General features: G+C 45.3%; 1 protein-coding gene across 1 annotated transcript; it reads right to left on the bottom strand.

Moving 5' to 3' along the window:
• Positions 1-17585: 17585 nt before the first annotated feature.
• On the bottom strand, positions 17586-21820 carry Foxi3 (forkhead box I3). The gene is given in 3 exon segments (XM_027429389.1): positions 17586-18175; positions 21222-21669; positions 21671-21820. Coding segments are annotated over 3 exon segments (1188 nt in total).
• Positions 21821-22774: the final 954 nt, after the last annotated feature.

The raw sequence follows: 22774 nt of genomic DNA, 5'->3' as shown, positions 1-22774 counted from the left end.
TGTTATCAGCTGTGAATTACAGCTTCCCAGCTTATTCTGGTTACAACTGAATCTCTCGTGTGCTGTGCGCATGCGTGATGCATGTGCAGATGTGGTGAATGCCCATATGTAGGCATGCACATGGAAGCAGAGAGAAGGTGTTCCAGGTTCTGCTTTGTCAATTCCCACCTTACCCTCTTGAGTCAGAGTCCTTCACTAAATCTGAATTTAGGCTGGCAGCCAGCAAGTTCCCATCTTTGCCTCCACCCCCAACTGTGCTGGGGTTACACACTCAAGTCCTCATGCATTTTCCCCATCCCAACAACTAGTCTTTATATCATTTGGTATCCTTTCCCCATATTCTTTTTTTAAAAGTATTTATTTTTATTTTATGGGCATTCATGTTTTGCCATGGGTATCAATCAGGTCCCCTGGAATTGGAGTTACAGACAGCTGTGAGCTGTCATGTGGTTGCTGGGAATTGAACCCAGTTAAGAGCAACTGCTGAGCCATCTCTTCAGCCAACTCCTTCCCCTATTCTTAAAGAAGCCTTCTTTGGAGAATTTCAGGATAGAGTGCTTACTTAAGGGATGCTTGAAGTCCTAGGTTCAATCCCTAACACCAAAAAAATACTAAATTAATTAACTAATTAAAATTAGGAAACCTCCTTTTGTAAGAGTGTTTCAGTTACAAAATGATTCACCTTGGACAGTCATCTTGGTGCACCCACGCCTGTAATCCCAACACTCAAGAGGCTGAGGCGGGAGAATTGCACATTCTGACTGACACTGTCTCAGAAAGCAGACTTAAAAACTGTAGCCTGCTGGCAGAGTGTCTACATTGCACACTTTGATTCTCCAGCCCTACAAAAGTTAAAAAACAACCGCCCCCCCCACCAAAAAAAAAAAAAATCACCTTTCCAGAAAGGGCTACATGCTTTGTCACACGAGCCATGAGAACAGCCTGTGAGTGGCACTGTGGATAACACTTTGTCCCAGCTTGGCTTACGAGCAAAGTGATACTTAAACAATTTGTCTCAGGTCATTTTTAAATGTCCAGAAAAATGTTTACATAACAGAGGCTGAGTCTGTTTTCATTCTATAATCTCAGTAGCACAGCAAATAAACAAGGCAATGAAAATGAGCGCTTTGGGGCTGAGAGAGGGCTCATGAGCTAGGAGGACTGGCTGCTCCACAGAGCAACTTACATCCGCCTCTACTTCCAGGGGATCCAATGATGTCTTCTCCAGGCCTTGGCAGACAGCAGGCATGCAGAAGGTACACATGCCGACAAAGCACTGATACACATAAATAAATTAAACAAACACTTCCTGGGATGGAACCCGGACATGAACTGGTGGAATCCCTTACTCTTCCCCCTAAACTCTTGAGAAATGGTGACAGGAGTTAATAGACCCCTGGATACTCAGGTCCACAGCCTGTGAGGCAGGCACAGTGCAGGCTCCATGGTAAAGGAACCACACGTGCTTTTCATTTGTCCGAGTACCTCCAAAACAACCTTAATATTGGCAATCATAAAAGCGATTTTAATACCTTTAAAAGAAAAAAAAAATCCATGGGCCAAATTGGATTTAGTGTTTGAGTACAGGAAACTTTACCAAGATTATGGAAACAGAAAAGAATTCGAGATTAGCATGTAGTGTGTGTTTCAGTACAGGTGGCAGGACAATTAGAAATCTAGTTAAGCTACAGAAAATCTGCACAAATCTGGGAGGGATTTAGGTGTTGGGGCACTGTACTGTAACCCATCATCAGATGCACCGTGTGCTGGGGTCTGAGCATCCAGACTCCCCAGGTGCGGGGGAGATGATGGAAAGGGGAAGAATAAAGAGGATATTCTTCTCTGATCCACCTTTTGTGTGGAACAAACAATTAGGCAGTCCTGGTGCCTGGGAGAGGAACTGGCGGAGTCTCTGAGTGCCGCCTCGCGCCTGTGTTTCTGTGTTTTCCTTTTAACACTAATTCAGAGCATTCTCGTGGGATTCCAAAGCGGCAGGGGTTGGGGGAGTCAAAGGAAAGGCTGCCCTAGACTGTGCCGTCCACTTCAGAGACACTATCTCTAAAATAACATGTAGTGATCATTTATTGTATGTATATTCTAATAGTTGATCCTAAATATGTAGATCCTAGTTTATTAGGTATTTTTAAGGTTCTTACTGGAGTCTAGCATGTCATGAAAAACTATTCCGATTTCTTACACCTTCCAACTATTTAACATGTGAAAACCATCCTGGGTCTGAAGGTCATTGGGTGGGCTTTGGTTTTGGCACTGGCTGTCATTTGCTGACAACCCCCCGCCACACACACACACACACACACACACACACACACACACACACACACCAGTAAAGCTCTTCTACCAAGGTCTCATTCACTAAGAAAGATTCCCAATGGCTGTGTGGTCTCTTTCTGGCTTGAGGGGTCCCTGGCCTCCCTGTCGGGCTCTGAGGATCAGCTGTTCCCTTTTTTTTGTTGTTGTTACTTTTAACCCTTTTGATAAGATTCTCTTTCTACCCAAGGAGTCCTAGACTCAAGCAAGAGACCCACACCTCACTTAGGAAACTTTGAATGGCTGGGAATAGAGCTTAGTGGTGGTGACTAGCACAGCAAGAAGGAAGAGAGGAAGAGGAAGAGAAAGAGTGAGAAGGAGAGGAAAAGAAGAGAGGTGAAGAGACCAGAGGGAAGTAGAGGTGGTGAGGTGGTCTCTCCAATGAAGGCATTTGCTACCAAGCCTGGCACCTGTGCTCCATCTCTGGGACCCACATGGAGGATGCACCCCATGGCGCCTCTGTCCACACACACCTATATGCTCATGAAAGAAATCAATACCCTCTGACCTCTTCATCAGGGCTTTCCTGTGGCTCCAACAGGAAACTGCTTTGGGGTACCTGGATATGAAGGTTTTTATGTAGGTTTTTATCTCAGTTCAATGTTAGAGAATGGAGTTTCCTAAAGAGCTCTACACGATTTTCAAAATGCAACCTAACTCTGAAGATTTTGCCCCATAATTCAGAGCAGAAATCTGCCCACCTTGCTCACTGTGGCCTTCTGATGTACAAGAACAAAAGGAGTTTGCCTTGGCTGGGAGAGGCAACTCCAAAGAGACAAAGGCATGGATCCTGAGAGTGATTTAAAAAGTCTACCCTACCACATATCCAATCCCAGACAAGGGTAGACAAAAATGCAGGGCCAGGCTAGGGACATAGCTCAGTTGGTAGTATACCTGCCTGCTGTGTTATGATGTCACATGCCTGTGATTCTAGCACTCAGGAAGTATAGGCAGGAAGATAAGGCATTCAAGGTCATCCTTGGCTATACAATGAGCTGGAGACTAGCTTTGGCTAAATGAAAATCCTGTCATAAAAGCACTCATGACAGGGTTGCCCAAATAAGGAGACACACTTTCCTAGGAATTGCTCCCAGAATAAATCCAAATTCCCATACCTTGGGGTAGAGCTCTAGCTGCATTACTCTCTATCTTCATGCTAAAACACCATTGCCTCAGGTCCACCAAAAAAGGACAGAGGCAGGACCAAAGGTCAAGGAAGGTCCTGCACACGTTAGGATGCACCTTACAAAGGCTCACCGGACACCTGAGCCTTTCTCCACATGAAATATTCTGCCAACAGTTTTGATTTTATACAGTTGGTAATTGTATCACTTTAGAAATAGCAAGCTAAAGCCGGGAGTGGTGGCACAAGCCTTTGACCCAGCACTCAGGAGGCAGAGGCAGGATGATTTCTGTGAGTTCAAAGGCCCACCTGGTCTATGAAGTGATTTCCAGGACAGCCATGGCCATCAGAGAAACCCTTTCTCAAAAGCCAAAAAAAAAAAAAAAAAAAAAAAGTAAATAGTAAGCAGCAAAGGCTAAGAACCTAGCTCCTGGCATACTTAGACTTCTAGGTTTGATTCCCTATGTCTTATAGGCCTAAAATACCAGCTATTTGGGAGGCTGAGACCAAAGGATTACAGATTAGAGGCCAGCCTAGGCAATTTTGTGAGACTTTGTCTCAAAATTAAAAAAGAAAATAGCTGGTCACTGGTGACACACACCTTTAATTCCAGCACTGAAGAGGCAGAGACAGATGGATCTTGAGGCCAGCCTGGTCTACAGAGCAAGTTCCAGGAGAGTCAGGGCTACACAAAGAAACCCTGTCTCAAAAACAAAACAAAACAAAAAAAACAAAACAAAAAAATGCAAAAAAACCAGTAGAGTTAGACATAGTACTGCTTGCCTGTAATTCCAAAACTAGGAAGGTAGAGGCGGGAAGACAGGAGTTTGAGGCTAGCCTGGACTACAGGATGAGTTCTGGGCTAGTCTGGGAGATACATATATTCTGAAAAAATACATGAATGGGTGCAGCTCAGTTTGGTAAAGTGTTTGCCTAGAGTGCCTGAGGCCTTGGGTTTCATCCCCAGTATGGAATGGGGCATGTCTGTCATGCCAGCACCTGGGAGGTAGAAGCAGGTGATCAGGAGTTAGTTTAAGGTCATCCTCAGCTACATTACAAGTTGGAGGCTTCTCAGGCAGCACGAAACACTGCTTGATTGAATGAATGAATGAATGAATGAATGAATGAATGAAAACAAAAGGAGGGCTGGGGATATGGTTCATCTATAAAGTGCTTGCCTTGCATGTGTAAAATAAAGCAAAAGCAAGCCAAATTGTGCAGGATTTTTTCCTTGTAAAAGCCTGGCAGGCAATCACAGGTGGAAGTTCATTGTTCTGACAGGAGCCAATTATCAACAATAGGCAGGGAAGGGCAAAAGCCCAGAGGGAAAGATGTTCTTTCTCCCGTGGGGACTGAAGAAAGTGAATTTAGAAGTCTAGAAAGTGTTTTAAAGAAGGGTGAAGATGCAGCGCGGCAAGAGGGTAAATAAACATTACGTTCTTCACTTTGCAGAAGATGAAACCGAAGCCTACAGTTTAAGAAAGATTTGCACCCACTGAGTGACAGCTACATTACTATCAAGAAGCAGAGAAAAAGGCTGGGCCTGGCGGCACAGGCTGAAAATCCCAGATACTCAAGAAACTTAGGCAGGAGAATCACAAGTCCAAGACCAGCCTTTCCAATTTAGTGAGATCCTATCTCAAAATAAAATGGAAACGGAAACCTGGCGTGTAGTTCAGTGATAGAGGCTCACCTATGTGGGAGGCCCTGGCTGGATTCAATCTTCAGTATACATGAGTTCGCCCCACGAGAGTGCACACGCACGTATTTGCACGAGTTTGAGTACACACACACAAAGAAAGAGAAAAGAAAATATGAAAATGCAACCCAAGTATGATGGCACACACCTGTAATCCCTTGGGTGCACTTGGCAGGCAGAGACAAGAGGGTAAGTCAGGAATTCAAGGTCATGCCCTGCTATACTGTGAGTCTGAGGCCAGCCTGAGCTACAAGTGGACCTGACGAGACACAGTTCTCTAGAGTAAAATGTAAAAATGAATAAAAAGCAAAACACTAAGGAATAACAATAAGATGACAGAAGTAGGGGCTGGAGAGATGGCTCGGTGGGTAAGGGCACTGGCTGCTCTTCCAGAGGACCTAGGTTCAATTACCAGCACGCACATGGCATGCATGCAGGCAAAACACCTATGCACATTAAATAAATAAATCTTTAAAAAAAAGATGACAGGCCAGGCATTGGTGGTGCACGCCTTTAATCCCAGCACTCGGGAGGCAGAGGCAGGCGGATCTCTGTAAGTTCGAGGCCAGCCTGGTCTACAGAGCAAGTGCTAGGATAGGCTCCAAAGCCACACAGAGAAACTCTGTCTCGAAAAACCAAAAAAAATAAAAAAATAAAAAAAGATGACAGAAGCTGATCAAATTTATCTATAGTGGGCTAGTAAATACGATACATTCATCAATAAAAGAAGAGGTGCTAGAATTTTTTTATCTCACCTACACTTAATTATTTAATATACAAGAACTTGCTGACTTATGTTATATTTTTTAATGGGAATATTGTAGGTTTTGATTTTCCAGGGAAAAATGTAATTTGGCTAAACTTGCTTATAAGGATATACTTATCAAAGAATTACCAGGTTAGGCAGTGTTGGCACAGGACTTTAATCCCAGCAGGTGGGAGACCCAGGCAGGGGGATCTCTGTAGGCGTGATGGTGCCCATGGTAGCTCAAGCTTGCAATCTCAGTATTACAGAGGCTGCAACTGGAGGATTAAAACATGTTGAAGGCTAGTCTGCACTACAAAATGAGTCCTAGCCGGGTGGTGGTGGTACACACCTTTAATTCCAGCACTAGGGACCCTGACAAAAATACTCCAATGTGACAAACTAGTAACCCACACCTTCTGTAACTAAGAGGAAATAATGCTTGGTGAGGCAACCAGCAGTTCAGCAATCCGTCCAACCGGCTCTGACATCTGTGGCCCTCAGAGGTACAGGGAGCTCTTTAAAGCCCAAACAATTCCTCCAACGTTTTCCTTGTATTTCCTACTCTCATTTGACAACTTGAGGAACCTGCTTTCACACCAGAGCTCTATCCAATTTATTAGCAAATTTATCAGTTTTTCCTCCAAAACAGATTGGGCACCTGGCCACTGCCAGCACCTTGAGGGAAACCACCATCGCCTGATGAAAGCCTGCTGCGGCCTTCATCCTAGTCTCTCCTTGCTACTGTGTATCTACAGGCCCAGACAGCACAGAGCCCCAAAGCTTGGTTTTGTTTTCATTGGGGGAGGGAGGGTGGGTGTTGGTGGTGTTTTTTGTTGTTGTTGTTTGTCTTTTCAAAACAGGGCCTTGCTGTGAAGCCCTTGTTGACCTGGTACTCACTACCGAGCCTAGGCAGACCTTCAACTCAATACCAGTCCCCCTGCTTAGATTCTCAAATGAGGTGATTATACACATGGACCTCCTGAGCATGCCCTCGTCTTCTAAAATTCAGATTCTTACAATCTCTGTTAAGAAACATTCCTATGGCTGCTTCTCAGCTTATAATAAAAGCCACGGGATCTCCTGTGGTCCAGGCAGGCCTTGAAGTAACTATGGAACTGAACTTCTGACCCACCTGCCGGGGGGGGGGGGGACGGGGACGGGGGGGGGGACGGGTGGGGGGTTATTACAAACTCACTCCCCTCTGCTAAATCTTACTTGTGCTGAGGACTCTATGCATTCTAGGTGAGCACTCTACCAACTGAATTACATCCCCAGCTGTTGAAGATGCGTTTTTTGACATTTGGAAACAATTCTGTTTTACCCTTGATGTATCTTTTTCTGGGTCCTCCTGTTGTTTTGTTGGTAGAATTCAGAGTCCAGGGCCTCACTCATGATAAGCAAGTACCCTACTGCTGGGCTATAGTTCAGCCTCTCTCCTATTTAAGTTTTAGTTACGATTGTCTATGGCATGTTTTCTCAGTTTCTTTTTTCATCTTTTTAATACCATATTGTAGGGGGCTGAGAAAATGGTGAAGAAAGACCCCCTGACTCAAATAGTATGCAAAGAATGAGAGTGTTTATTCCAACATGAGGGGTCAGCCATTTATGCAAACTGGTAACCAGGACAGAGGCTCAAAAATCCTTTAAAGCATAGCTATGGGAATTTTAGGAATAGTTAGGTCATCTCAAATATAATTGGCTAAGCAGTTTTTTAGTACATTTTTTGATAGGCTGAGGCCCTAGTTTCTTTTGGGAGGGGACGGGTTCAAGACAGGGTTTCTCTGTGTAACAGCCTGGTCTCAAACTCTGAGATCTGCCTGCCTCTTCCTCTTGACCTCTTGAGTGATAGGATTAAAGGCATTTGCCACCACCGCCCAGTGGTTCTAGTGTCTTGTCTTTTTGTCTTTGGACTTACTTGGGCAAATCTGGGCATGTTTCAGAGAGTCACAGGGATTGTCCTTTTTTGGTCACTGTCTTGTGATGCTGCTTGACTGATTCAAGCCTTGTACATGCTCGCTCTGCTCGTTCTCTCTCTCTCTCTCTCTCTCTCTCTCTCTCTCTCATTCATGCTGTCAGGAGTGTTGTTTGACTAATAGCCCTTTGTTTAAGAAACTGAAATTTACTCAATCTTTAAAAAGTGAAACCTAGATCCGATTGTAAAATGGGAAAAATTAGACTTCTCAATATAACCAAAAGCCAATTTAAGTTTCTTGCTTATTTTGCAAAACAGCTACTCTATCAAGTCCCAAAGGGTCACCACCATTGTTAACATGGATATTTCAGTATTTCTTTTCTACCTAAAACACTCCAATGGTCTATCAATGTGTTGTATGCCTATAATGTCAGTATACCAGAGGCTGAGACTGGAGGATTTGCTGCAAATTTGAGACCAGACTGGGACAGATAACTCCACCCTTGCCAAAGAAAACTGTACCTCCTCAAACACCTTAAGTGGTCTCTTGTTCACAAACGGGAGGGGGGGTCAGAATCTCAGACCCCTCCTCCTGGTCTCTGTGTCACTTCACACCTTTGTGTTTTCTCCCTCCCTCCACTCCTATGTCCTATGGTGGTTTCTCTGTTATAGCTCTGGCTGTCTGGAACTAGCTCTGTAGACCAGACAGCTCTGGAACTCACAGAGATCCATCTGCCTTCCGAGTGTTGGGATTAAAGGCAGGCGCCATCACTGCCCATGGATAATGACTTCTCATACGACTTACAGGACCAAGTAATTCCCAACCAAGAGACAAACACAGACTACCCAAAAGCACACGAAGGCAAGTATGGTGGCAGGTACCTGAAATGCCAGCTTGCAGGAGGATCAGGAGTACAAGGTCCTTCTCAGCCAGAAAGTTCAAAGCTAGCCTAGGCTAAGTAAAACAAGGGTTGCCTATAAATTATAGATCTGCCTGTCTCTGCCTCCTGACTACTGGGATTAAAAGGGGGGTGTCACTAGTCACCATTCCTGGCAAAAATTATATATATATATATATATACATATATATATATATATATATATGTATATTGTTTTTTGTTTTTGAGACAGGGTTTCTCTGTGGCTTTGGAGCCTGTCCTAAAACTCACTTTGTAGACCAGGCTGGTCTCAAATTCACAGAGATCTGCCTCTGCCTCTTGAGGGCTGGGATTAAAGGCGTGCGCCACCACCGCCCAGCTTTTCTTTTTCTTTCTTTCTTTCTTCTTTTTTTTGAACGCTGTATATATATATATATTTTTAATTATTACATTTGTTTGGTGTGTGTGTGTAGTCAGAGGCAGGAGGATCTCTGCCAGTTTAGTTTACAAACCAAGGCCCAGGTCAACCAGGGCTGTAAACTAGGTCCAGTGAGATGGCTCATCTGGTAAGCGTGTGTTCACTGGAATCCTAGAACCTACAAGGTAGAAAGAGAGAACCTATTCCCTACTCACACACCAAACAAAAAAGTTCAGATGGATGAACGGATAAGGAGAAAGCTTCCAGATTCAAGGTCAAACTTGAACAGCCTGGGAGGTTACCCAGGGACAGGGCAGCAAGACACAAGTTTCTTTCTAAGTTATTTCTGTTGTTTTTCCAAACAAAAGTCTTAACATTTACTACTGAATTAAGCTACTAATGCAGAAAATAATCTAATAAAACACATTTAATTGGGGGCTGGAGAAATGGCTCAGGGGTTAAGAGGACTGGCTGTTCCTCCAGAGGACCTGGGTTCAATATACTCTCACACAGACAAAATGCCAATGCACATAAAATAAATAAATAAATGCTTTTTTTTAAAAGCATGTATTTTTTTAATACATTTAATTATTTTGGGCTTCATATGTTAGGTTGGTAATGCCCATGCTAATTCATATGCAATTCTTTTGTTGTTGTTTTAGGCAGGGTCTCTCTGTGTAGCCCTGGCTGGCTTGGAACTCTATAAGTAGACAAGGGTGGCCTATAAATTACAGAGAGCTGTCTGCCTTCCCCCCGCCCCCCCCCCCCGTGCTCCAACTTCCTGCCCTGCCCCCTCTGCTCCCAAGCCTCTGCTTGGCGCAGCTGCCTCCCATAGGCATCTATCAGGTCTCCTCCGTCTCCCAGGTACCCAGGGTTCTGCTCTCATTCACTCCCTACCAGCACCTGTCTCGGAATTCCTTACAGGGGCAACTCTCTTCTGGGATGAGGCCTCTCTGACAAAGTCCGCTCCCCCTTTCCAATCAAAGCATTCCCCACTCTTCGGCATCCGTTGGGCTGCAATGTAAGGCTGTCTTTACTGGGGCTTTGCTTTGGGTGGTTTCTCTGGAGGAAGGCTACCAGGACATCGGTCCATAAATGAGCTTCAATGAGAGTCTGGGGCTGACGGTAGTGACTAGGGCTGGCCCTGGGCATGCCCGATTGCACAGAAGTTGATCCTTGGTAAGAAATGGTTTCAATGCCTTTGTTGAAGTAGTGCTCCTTCCGCGGGCATGCTGCAGCAGCTACTCGGGGGGGGGGGGGGGGGTTCTTACCTTCCCCAAACTGGTGAGCAGAGGACTTGAAAGTCTCTCCCGGAGACAATACTGAGGGGCAGCTAGAGGGCTGGTGATCAAAGACTGCAGGTGTCGGTAAAGAAGGTCTTCTCTTGGGAATGAAGAGGCAGCAGAATGGTATGACAGTGGGAAGAGAGAAGTAGTGAATGAGGGCATGGGGGCCCATGGATTCACAATGCAGACTAAACACAGCAAACGCATCTAAAACTCTGTGAAGAAGGGTCCAGCAAGACGGCTTAGCTGGTAAAGGCATTGGTTGCCAAGCCTTATGACCTGAGTTCAATTCCCAGGTCCTACAAGCTAAATAAGAGAGAACCAACTCCTGCAAGTTGTCCGTTGGCCTCCATGTACTCGATACCTCCAATGACATACAAAATAAATGAAAACATTATGTGTATAGGCACATGTGTATATATTATATATATTGAGGGATAATATTTTGGCAATGAAACAGACTGTAGATTTTTTTTCCAATTTTATTTGTTCATGTTCTTTTATGTGTGTTTTGCCTGCATGTATGTGTATGTACCATATGCATACTTGGTGCCTGCAGAGGTCATAATAGGAGGAGTCAGAATAAGGTATCAGATAACCTGGAACTGGAGTTACAAATGGTTGTGAATGCCATGTGAGTGCTGGGGATCGAATATGGGTCCTTTGCAAGACCCACAAGTGCTTTTAACTCCTGAACCATGTCTCCAGCCCTAAGACTGCAGATTTATTTTTCTTTCTTTCTTTCTTTCTTTCTTTCTTTCTTTCTTCCCTTCCTTCCTTCTTTCTTTCTTTTTTTGTTTTTTTGAGGCAGGGTTTCTCTGTGTAACCTTGAGTGTCCTGGAACTAACTCTGTAGACCAGGCTGGCCTTGAACTCACAGAGACCCATCTATCTCTGCTTCTCTAGTTCTGGAATTACAGCCCTGCCCCAGGGTGCCCATAGACTTTATTCTTAAATTCGTGAGAAGCAGACACAAAGGGGGCCCTTAAGTATAGCTGGATCAACCTCGCCTGTTCCCTCTGTTTGCTTAGGCCAGCTCCCTCCTCTGCTCCAGAAATTATCCTGTTAACATTTTCATGTTTTTGTTGTTGTTTGACTCGGGAGTCTTACATAAGCCTGGCTGGCCTCAAACTCAGAGATCTTCCTGGTCTCCTGAGTCCATTCCAGAGATAGAGGCAGAGGGATCAAAAGTTCAAGGTCATCCTCAGCATGAGGCCAGAAAAACTTCAGGGTTTGATTGTGATAATACTTGCTAAAATCGGTAATAGCACTTCTGGAAAGTTTTAACCAGGGAAATGTTAGGTTTGAGTTAGGGGCTGATCACACCTCATTTCCCTGTCATTTTACAAATTATAGCAGGCACCCACTAGGAATACATCTGTGATTAAATAAAGTGTCCTCAAGGAACTCTGTGTTCTCTGTCCTCTCCAGTACCTTTCAGAAAGCACCATACTTGCTTCAGGAGGTTTCTACAGGGTGATGGGTATGTTGACTCTTGTAGATCCCAGGCACTGAGGATGGCCAGAAGTTTGAAGCCAGCTTGGGCTATACAGTGAGACCCTGTTTCAAAAGTGAATTTAAATCAGTAAGTGGTGTCCTAAGATTGAGATTTGCACAGCAGGAGAAATGGTAGTGGGTGGCCAGGGGCTGAAATTTGAGGCTGGAACAATGCTCAGGGCAAAGAGATGTGGAGAGGCCAAGTGAACAGGTGTGACACAGGCTAGACCATTCCTCTTCTTCCCTTTCTCTTCTTTGTAAAATTTATTTTATATGTACGAGTGTTTGCCTGCATGTATATATGTATACTATACCACATGGATGCCAGAAAAGAGTGCATCAGATCCCCTGGAACTAGTGTTTCAGATGATTGAGAGCTACCGTGTGGGTGCTGGGAATCTAACCCTGGTCCACTGGAAGAGCAACCAGGGCTGTTAACTGCTGAGCCAGCTCTTCAGCACCACTCCCCAAACACACACACACACACACACACACACACACACAATCTCTCACCCTCATTCTGACAGGGTTCCTATGTAACCTAGGCTGGTCTTGAACTCTCCCACCTTCCAGCCTTACTCCCTCCAAGGGCTGAGATCCCATTTGTACACCACGATACCTGACTTACAGGCAACTTTCTGAGACAAGAGGAGGCTTAGTGAGTGGACACAAGGTCCGGTTAACACATACGTATGAGGTAGTATGTCAGCTTTCCTGATAACTATGTGAAATAGATACTGCTGTTTTTCCATTTCATCCTCAGGGAGTTTATGTAACTGTGTTAGGCCTGGGTATAGGTTGATGAAGATGCAGAGAGTTAAAAGTGAATGGGTGGCAATGGGTTCAATTGGTTCCATCCTTGGAGAAGAGAAGAATCCTTGTGCTAATGCCTGCTTTTGATTCTGACATGAAAGGGAGAGACACATGCATTGTGGTTTGCTATATTCTGGAGGATGATCTTGAACATCTAATCTTCTGCTTCCACTCCTAGAGTGCTAGCATTACAGATGTCAGCATCATATCCTGTTTATGCAGCGCTGGGGATTGAACCCTGGGCTTCATACAAGCTAGGCAAGCACTCTACTAATCCTTATTTGTTCCAGCCCTTTGGGTTCCTCTATAGTTCCCAAGGGGTTGATTTTCCTTCCAAGCGGATCACAGTCATCTCAGCATCCTCAAAGCCCAGCACACAATGTGGAACCTAAGGAGGTTTACTGAATCAGTGGATAGATTTTCCATAGGTCCAAAAAAGTTCTTTTTGTTTTTGATTTTTGAGACAGAGTATCACTATGTAGCTCTGGCTGTCCTGGCACTCACTATGTATACCTGGCTAGCCTGAACTCCCAGAGATCCACCTGCCTCCTGAGTACTGGGATTAAAGATGTGTACCACCATACCCAGCTAAGGTCCAAGGTTCTTAACCATTGCTACCAGTGCCTGGCTCTCCTGAGCAGCTTCAGAGCCAGAAACCTAGGACTCTGTCTGGACTGTGGTCTGCTTCTGAGGGGTTAGGTATGCCAAGGAAAAGTGACTTTTCATGGTTTAAACTTCTACATTGATGAAGAGACAACCCAGACTCAAAATTTAACCTCAGAGTCCATACAAAGGAAATTCCTGGAACAGAAATTAACCCAACTATAAAGCAGAAGAATGGGCTCTAGGCCTCTGGTATGGCTGTGTGGTTTTGGGAAAGTTACTTTTCTTTTTGAAATAAATGGCAGTGTAATGTGATAGGCTATGACATTACATAGCTTAATTTAAAACTTTAAAATATTTGTGTGTGTGTGTGCACCTGACTGTACGTATGTGCATCACATGTGTAGGAGCCCAAGGAAGTCAGAAGAAACATGATCAGATCCCCTGGAACTGGAGTTCCAGCTGTGAGCCCCCATGTGGGTGCTGGGAACCCAAACTGGTTCTCTGTAAGAACAGTATATATGCATTTTTTTTTTTAAAGGGGCATGTTTTGTTTTGGTTTAGTTTTTGAAGGCAGGGTTTCTCTGTTTAACAGTCCTGCTGTCCTGACACATACTTTGTAGATCGGGCTGGCCTTGAACTCACTGAGACCCGCCAGCCTCTGCTTCCCAAGGGCTGGAATTAAAGGCATTGCCACCACCGACCAGCTTTTTGTTTTTCAAGATAGGGTTTCTCTGTGTAGTCCTGACTGTCCTAGAACTCACTCTATAGACCAGGCTGGCCTTAAACTCAGAAATTCACCTGCCTCTCTGCCTGCTGAGTGCTTAAATTAAAGGCGTGAGCCACATCTCCAACCCCATAGCCTCATTTTTGAATCTTGGTTTGAGCACTTGCCTGAGGCAGCCATTTAGATCAATGATCAGGCCGGGTTATAGAAACCCCCATGCTGGGTGATAACTCTAATTCATTGTTAGGAGGGTTGATAGAGTGGGAAGTTAGTTATACCGGTGTTTGGACAATGCCACCTTACAGTTGGGTCAATAGTGACACTTGCCTTTTTTAACATGATAAAGGACTGTTCTTTAGGCCCCCTGAAGAGGAATTCAGGAGGGCACCAGTCTGCTGGGCCTCTCTGTGTTTTGTTCCCAAATCTGGCAGGAAATTCCTTTTCTCAGCGGTGCCAGCCACCTAACTCCACCTAACCGCATGCCCTAGTTGACAGCTTTCCATGACAAAGGCAAAGCCAAAGCCAGGACTCTAGCCTACAGGCCAGTCGACCTCCTGCCCCAGGAAAGCACCAGGGGTTTCTTTCTCATTAATGACCCCAGAAACAGTAAGAAAAAAAGACAAAAGCCAACCAGACCCTAAAGACAGGTGCTTTCAATCCTCAGAAGGCAGAGAAGGCCCTGGGAATCTCCTCTGAAGTTCAGGAGTCTTTTGTGTTCTCCGCCTGCCTGGGTTTGCCTGGGGAGGGATTCAGGAGCTCAGTTGGCCACAGAGAGGGGGAGGCTACATAGCTGTTTTCAAAGCTCAATTGCCTTTTCTCAGGAAGTTCAAGAGTGATAGAGGATTTTAAAATGTCCAGATGAACTGAGCACGGTGGCACAGCCCTCAGGGAATGGATGAACAAAAGTCAGTGCCAGCTTCTGCTACACAGTGAGTTGGAGGGCCAGCCTGGGCTTTAAAAGACTATTCCCCAAACCCAAAATACATGTGCAAAGATGGAAATGTAAAACCTGTTTAATAGTTCCCCAAATTTTCCTGCCCTGCTGTATTTCAAAGGGCACAGTAGGCCATGGAAAATTGAGACATATTAACCTCCGCCTGGGCCAGCTCACTACCCAGGGACCATAGCTACACATTGTAGAGCATTTTGTTCTCCGTGTTATTGCAAGCAACCCAAAGTGTGGTCTAGACCACTTCTAAATTTTCTGATATGGTTCCAAGGGAGAAAGCATCATAGATGCTTAGCAGCAACTGGGTGTTGGTGCACTTTTACCTGGAATCATCCAGGCCCCAGCAGCAACTTCCTTGTTGGGTCTCAGTCACTTTGCAGATCCTCAAAGGCAGGCACTATAGGTCCTCATGATGCTGTCATTCTAGTGTTTAGTGTCAATTACCCAGCTACAGTTCTAATACTTTTTGATTCGGTTTTCATTTCTTCTCAACTTACACTTGACCTGACTTAATATGACCCTGCGTGACCACCTTCCCACCTAGGGTAGGTATGTCTACTCGTGTGTGTGTGCTTCTGGCATCTAATTAGCAGCCTATGATACAAGGGGCAGCCTAAACAAAGAACTTTTTGGGTGGGGCCAAGTTCAAACTTCCAGCTCCAGCCTTAGAAATGGGCTGCCTGTAGCTCCTTCCCCTCCAAGAGTGTGCTCACCCTTCAGAGCCCCACGGGGAGGGAGGGCAGCCTCGGAGCTCCGCTTTCTTTGGACTACTGTGCACTGAAACTCAGCTTAATCTGTCTTCCATCCTCACTTGGAGCCTTACACCAGGAAGACTGGACAAGCACGTTACTACTAGGGTGTCCCATCCAACCCAGCTCAAATTTAGCTTCTAACAGAACTGTTATAAATAAACCCAACACTCATTACTAAAACCCTTTGGGAAGAGTAATTTTTATTCTAATACTTTCACCTGGGGATAGGTAGAGCAAATTTAATGTGCAAAGTCAATTACTCTCAACAGAATCCCTCTTGTGACTTCAGTGACACGTCATCCATTTTTGTTCCTTCAAGAAACACACTGAGGTCAGAAAAGCAGTAATCCAAAAGCCAGGAGTCATCCCATTGAAGAATTTATTCTTAGCATACAGAGTACTTCTTATGAAAAAAAATCTTTGCAGCTCCAGCAGACATTATAAATTAATTTACAAATATAGAGTTGTGTTAGAAATATTCATAAAAGTCCTTATGATTCTTCACATACAAAAATATTAAAAATTTTTTTATCTGAAGAGTATGAGGCCAGGTAGTTTCTTTGGTTATCTTTTCAAATAACAGTTAATAAGCAATGGTGACACAGTTTGTACATCAAGAGGCCTTTAAATTTTTCCATACATTTCAATAAAAAAATTTAAACTAATGCTGTGAGTTCTAATTATACAGGGGGGAATAAAGTCTGTCTTTAAAAAACAAACAAACAAAAACAAAAACCACAGGGATTTCCCCCTCCACATACACAATTTCAGGAGGTTCTTGTTTCATGTCAATATCTCAAGAACATGGTAGCATGGGAGCTTGTAGAATATTACCTTCATTTTAGTGGTGGACTGTTCCTGTAAATCCAACAACCATTCCCATTTGTTAGCACTCTTTGAATGAATTCAACTAACAATGACCAAGTGTTCCTTCCCTATATGAAGCTATACTAGATTCTTGCCACTACAAAATGATTCAAATGAAGTTACCTCCGAGAATCGGGGTGGTGGTGGTGCTGAAACACATTTATATACATAACTTTTAAGAGAATTTGGCCAGAATAGTTTCTTTCTCATTAAAAATTGTTAAGATTGTTCTGGGTGTGGTAGCACTCATTAGTCATACCTATCTCACACATAGAATCTGGTACTGTCAATGGCTTCAGAAACCCCTATCTTGGAACATAAGGAAACTTACTGTACAGAAGAAGTAAGGAAGTTGACATTCCAGATATACAGAACCTTTGGCACAAAGCTTTCCTGCAGTAGCACCTGCCATTTCCAGACAGAGGTAACTTGTGAGCCGGATTCAGAAAGGTTTGTAGCATTTCTTAGATATCACAGGAAGCAAAGAATACAAAATTAGATTATTTTTAAAAAATCCAGATTATCTGGATTTCTTTGAAAAGTCAGAATGCTGCCATGGAAGAAATAACCAGCTGGTCAATCCCCCTTGCCTCCTCCAGCTGCCAACGGCTTCGATCTTCTTCCCATCCATAACTTGAATGGCCTTTTCCCCACCAAGCTGCCTGTCTGTATACATTTGAGCTTGCCGCTCTGATATACAAGTGAATAAAATAGACGCAGTCCTCACAGAGTTCTACCTACCATCCCAGGACTGAGTAAGGTGCCTTTTATCTCCAGAGGGCACACAGCCAGAGAAACCTGGAACAGTTTGCTGCAGCATAAGAACTACTCTGGTTACTCGGAGCTGAGCATAGCCGACGGTCTATAGAATCATCCAGGAACTCACAGACATCAATGCAGAAGCTCAGTCCTATCCAGACACTCCTGAATTGAGCCTATACTCAAAGCGGATCTCAAGGGCACATTTGAGAAAATTTGAGCTCTGTTTACATTTCAGAGCCATCTCGGGGGTAGATGAGGCTGTTGACCATGCTGAAGTTGTAGAAAGGGCTGCTGAAGGGGCTACTCTGGTCCCCACTGCTGCTGCCAGAGAATGGGCTGTAGTAGGCAGATAGCTGGTTGCTTCCACCCATAGTGCTCAGCTGCATGGAGTCTGGAGAGCCCTCTGGGATGGAGGTATTGGGGAATGTGCTGGAAGGCAGCTGGGTACCCCCTAGGGGGCGGCGATTGCCTGGGATGCTCATACTGCTGGGGTTTACACTTAAAGTGTTGAGGCTGCTGAGGAAAGTGTTGAGACAGGGGGTGGAGATGCCTGTGGATGCTCCAGGAGAGGAGGAGGTGCTCTTGGTGTCCTCTGGAGGCTCTGGTGACTGAGATGGCCTCATCATAGAGGGGCTGTCTCCTTCTGGCTTCCCACTCACTCTTAGTCTTGAGGACAACCCTTCTGATTTTGATGTTCCTGAAGCCACAGTGAGGTTGCTACTGGCCTCAGAACGGCGCTTTCGCTTCCGACGGAAGTTTCCGTTGTCGAACATTTTTTCACAGTTTGGATCTAGAGTCCAGTAATTACCTTTCCCTGAGGGGGTAAAAAAAGAGTTATCAGAGGGTCATATATATATATATATATATATATATATATATATATATATTTGAGACAAGGGTTTCTCTGTGTAGCCCTGATTGTCCTGCAACTTTGCTCCACGGATCAAGCTAGGCTTTCGTGAAATCAAAGATCCACTTGCCTAGTGAGTGCTGGAATTCAAGTCATGTGCCACCATTCCCAGCTCAAATGTTTTATTTTATTTCTGGGCACAGAATGTCCCCCTTAAGTTTCAAGACACTTTAGTGGGTGTTTGAAATCATCAACAGTACCAAATTCTATCAATCCTATGCTTTTTCCTATACATATATACCTATGATAAACTAAATATGTAAATGAGGCAGAATAACAATTTTATAAGCTAAATGAGTGAAGTTTAAAGACAGTTTCGTGTATCCCATGCTGGCCTTAGATTTACTGTGGTTCTCTTGTCTCCCTCCCTGGGATCACAAGCATTCACCACCATATATATCCATTCTACAATGCTGGTCATCAAAAGTAGGGCTTTATGCACTATTGGCTAGTGTACACCAGCTGAACTGCATACAGCCTTAACCCTCTTTTCTTTCTCTCTCCTTTCTATTAAGACAGAGTCTTACATCGTCCAGGCAGATGCCCAACTTGGCTATGTAGGTGATGCTGGGAGCCCTGAACTGATGATCACTTCCTCCTGCCTCCACTTCCTAAGTCCTAGAATTACCTTGGCATAGTAGCTGGCACACAGCAAGCAGCCTGAACAGTATTTACTACAATTATTTCTGAAAAATATGCAAATCCTACAATGGAAAAGAATCACATTGAAAGGCAGTCACAAAAAAGATAAATTATACTAATGAGCCATCAAGTTATACAACTGAACAAGGAAACTGGGAACTGACACCCCCCCACAGGATATGTCCCTGTAAAACTAAATTGTCCACTGGGAAAATTCTGCAATCATTTAAAACACACAACATGTGAGTCTTCCCATGATTGAAGGGGAAAGACCTACAGCATCTTAGAATTTATCACGCAGATAGTTTTTCCCAACTTTGGCTTTGCTGTTTCACTGTTTCTGAGTGTCACTAAGCTCTTTACAGTGAGTGCTTCTCCTGGATAAGCTCAGGGTGTCTCTTAAAGCTCTATGGAAACAGGTGACAGGACCATTGCCCTCAAATTTCATATGGGAGGTGAGATGCAGACTGGCTTCCTGCTGTATGTCAAGTTCCACACAACTGTTGCCATGGTGAGGCTGTATTTAAGTAGATTGGCTCCAAATTTAATACTTCTTTCTCTTTTTTTAATCAGGGTCTCATTATGTAGCTCTGGAACATACTCTGTAGACCAGGCTAACCTCAAACTCAGATCTGCCTGCCTCTGCCTCTGCCTCTGTAAATAGTTGTAACACACACACACACACACACACACACACACACAGAGAGAGAGAGAGAGAGAGAGAGAGAGAGAGAGAGAGAGAGAGAATATCTGTAACTTAACTCTCTGGATAGGTCTATTGAGTTATCTTGGTATCCCTATCTTTTATTCCTCCTTTCCTCGGGGCTAGAATCCAAGACCTCAATATACCAGGCAAGTGTTCTATTTTTGAACTACACTCCCGACCTCCAAACAATGGGTTTTTGGTTGTTTTTTTTTTTTTTTTTTTTTGGTTTTTTAAGATCGGGTTTCTCTGTGTAGCTTTGGAGCCTATCCTGGCACTCGTTCTGGAGAGCAGGCTGGCCTCAAACTCACAGCAATCCACCTGCCTCTGCCTCCCAAGTGCTGGGATTAAAGGCGTGTGCCACCAACGCCCCTCGGGTTTTGCTCTTTTTAAAAAAATCTTTTCCAGATACCAATATCATTGAACTTAAAGTTCAAAGGAATACACATGACAATAGACATACAAATCATCGGTTGGAGGCTAAATTGGGAAGCTGCATCTTTAAAAACTGCACATCCTGTCCAAGTGTCACCACAGGGCACAAATGGCTATTAAGACACTTGAAATGTGTCCAAATTAAAATGTGTTGTAAAATATACACGGGATATGAGATTTAAGAGAAAGGCCATGAGGCTGACTGTGAAATCTTGATTCTCCACCCTCTATCTCCTAAATGATAGGATTATAAGAAAAGAATTAATTCACCATGCCTAATCACGTTAACTTTTTAAACGTGGTTTGCACTATACAGTATCAGTACTGGCAAACATACTGCTCCAGAGTGACTTCTGCAAGGCTAGGGGTGTAATTCGGTGGTAGGGCTGATCCTTTGCATGTCTGAGGTTCTGGGTTCCATCCCCCAATACAAGACACTGGTAGCATTTAAACAAAACTCTAGATCTCATTTTTCTACACCCTCTCCTTTTAGCAAGAATCGCTTCCTCAAGCAAGAATCGGTTTTTCTGTAAGCTTCGCTTCACTTCACTTCCACCTCTGCCAGCTAATGTAAGAACACAACCTATGCAGTCTTCTGCACTCCAGGAATTGGGGTACTTATATATCTTAACATACCCAAACCCAGTTGGCCCACTTTCGACTTTCATTATTAAATCACTGTTCAAGCTGGGTGAATGGGTCAGGAAACAGTAAGATCCTCAAGAATCCAAAGAAGGAAGTGAGACCCAATGTTCTCATTTCACCGTTTCCAACAGGTGATAGAACACTCTGCTTCTTGGGAGTCCCTTTCCTCCAGTTCTTTCTCACAATCTACTTCCAGTAACTAAGCTGTCCCTTGCAGCGGCCTCCAGTTGGAGGGCATGGATATTTATTTATTCATTCATTTATTTATTTATGCTCTTTTGCTTTTGCCGGTCAACTTCTGCCGTTAATGTAAGGGATCAGCTCAACGTGTCCTAAGATCTGATAGTTCCCGCATTCCTATCAGAACAGGTTGGGGTGATTCTATGCCCGCATGTTCTACTCTTCATTGATGAGATTTTCAACCCAGCCGCTCACAGACCCGATACTGGGCTCCGGCTCGAAGCACCCGGGGGTGAGCTGCTCTGCGTCCTCCCCAGCCGGGAAATACCTGCCCTGCCGTCTCACCTGGGTCGTCTTCGTCGCGGGGCACCTTCTTGAAGCAGTCGTTGAGTGATAGGTTGTGGCGTATGGAATTCTGCCAGCCAGCCTTGCTGCGCTGGTAGAAGGGGAAGTTATCGGCAACGAACTGGTAGATGTGGCTGAGGGTGAGCTTGCGCTCGGGAGAGCTCTGGATGGCCATGGCGATGAGCGCAGAGTACGAGTAGGGTGGTCGCACTATCTTCATCAGATCCTCGTGGCCGGTGAACGACAGCCAACTCAGCTCGCCCGGAGCTGCCGAGCCTGCGGGCGAGGCCGGGGCAGCAGCCGAGGGCTGCGCGAAGCCCCGCTGGGTGCTCGCGAAGGTGCCCGGAGCGGCTGGCGGCTGCAGGAAGGGCCCGGGAGCTGCTCCAGGGGGCGGCGGCGGGGCGCCCAGGTAGCCAGCAGCGGAGGCCGGGCCGCCCACGCCGGGCCCCGTTGAGCCACAAGTAGGGGTTGGCGGCGGCGGCGGGAGGCGCGGCGTAATCGGTCAGCCCGTAGGGAGCCCTGGAGGTCGGGGGCGCACCGGGCGCGGCGGCGGCGGCGGGTTGTGAGTACACGAAGTTGTCGCCGCAGTAGAGGGCCATGTCGGCGGCCGAGGGCTGGTGCGGGGCGACTGCGGCTTTGGGAGAACCGGACTGGCCTCGGCGCTGCGGAGAGAGCATCCCTTGGAGGGCCAACCCAACGGCCCGCCCTGGCCTCCGCGATGAGTAGAGACCTGGAGCGTTGGGGAGCTCACCGAGGGCGGGGGGGACCTGCTGTTCTTATACCTGAGGGCCTGGCGGCTTAGCAATTCCCGCCCCCGCCACGCCCCCCGTGCCGGGGAGCAGCGAGGAGCCTCCTCTGCTCCGCCTGTCCTGACTCTGCTGCTCGCAGCCAGCTCCCGAGTCAAGGTGAAAAGCGCCCCTCCATCCTTCCACCATCCCGGCTCTTGTGTTCCCCGGTCTGCCCTCCTCCCCCCATCTTAGCCCGCGTGCGATCGCCTACTATAAAATGCAGAGTATTGAAACAAGAGAGACCCCGCCAACTGGACCGCTGTTCCTTTTCTACCAAGTCCCAAAGTTTAAAATTTGGGGGGCGGGGGGGGGAGAGGGATAATCGAATTTTTCATGTTCAGTACATCACTCACATTGAGTCTCGACCGATCGGCTCTTTGTCATCAAAAATAATAGATGCAAATGACCACCCAACAGGCACCCTGTGGGCCAAGTGTGACATAGTTCTCTTGTTTCTATGGTCTCTTCTTCTTATGGCGATCCATCTTTCTAGTTAAATGGTGTGTGTGCTTATTCACATCCGAGAAACACTGTTCATTTTTCATCCGGCTTGTTCCGACTTTTGGTGTGGTGTTGTTTTTCAAAAGGCAAACTTTGCAAAGACGGCTAAATAAGTGGCTCTAGAGTTAACATTTAAAAGCCGAACTTTTGAAGTAATTTAAATGGAACAAGAATCGCTTACAGCCAAGGATCTCTGTTTTATTCCCAGTTTCTCCACGCTTTAAGAGGCTCTCTACGCACCGGGAGAGCAACTAGCGAAATACT

Source organism: Cricetulus griseus, chromosome 8 (assembly GCF_003668045.3).
Source record: "Cricetulus griseus strain 17A/GY chromosome 8, alternate assembly CriGri-PICRH-1.0, whole genome shotgun sequence".
In the NCBI taxonomy this organism is placed as follows: domain Eukaryota; kingdom Metazoa; phylum Chordata; class Mammalia; order Rodentia; family Cricetidae; genus Cricetulus; species Cricetulus griseus.
This window is presented reverse-complemented; position numbering and strand designations above follow the sequence as displayed.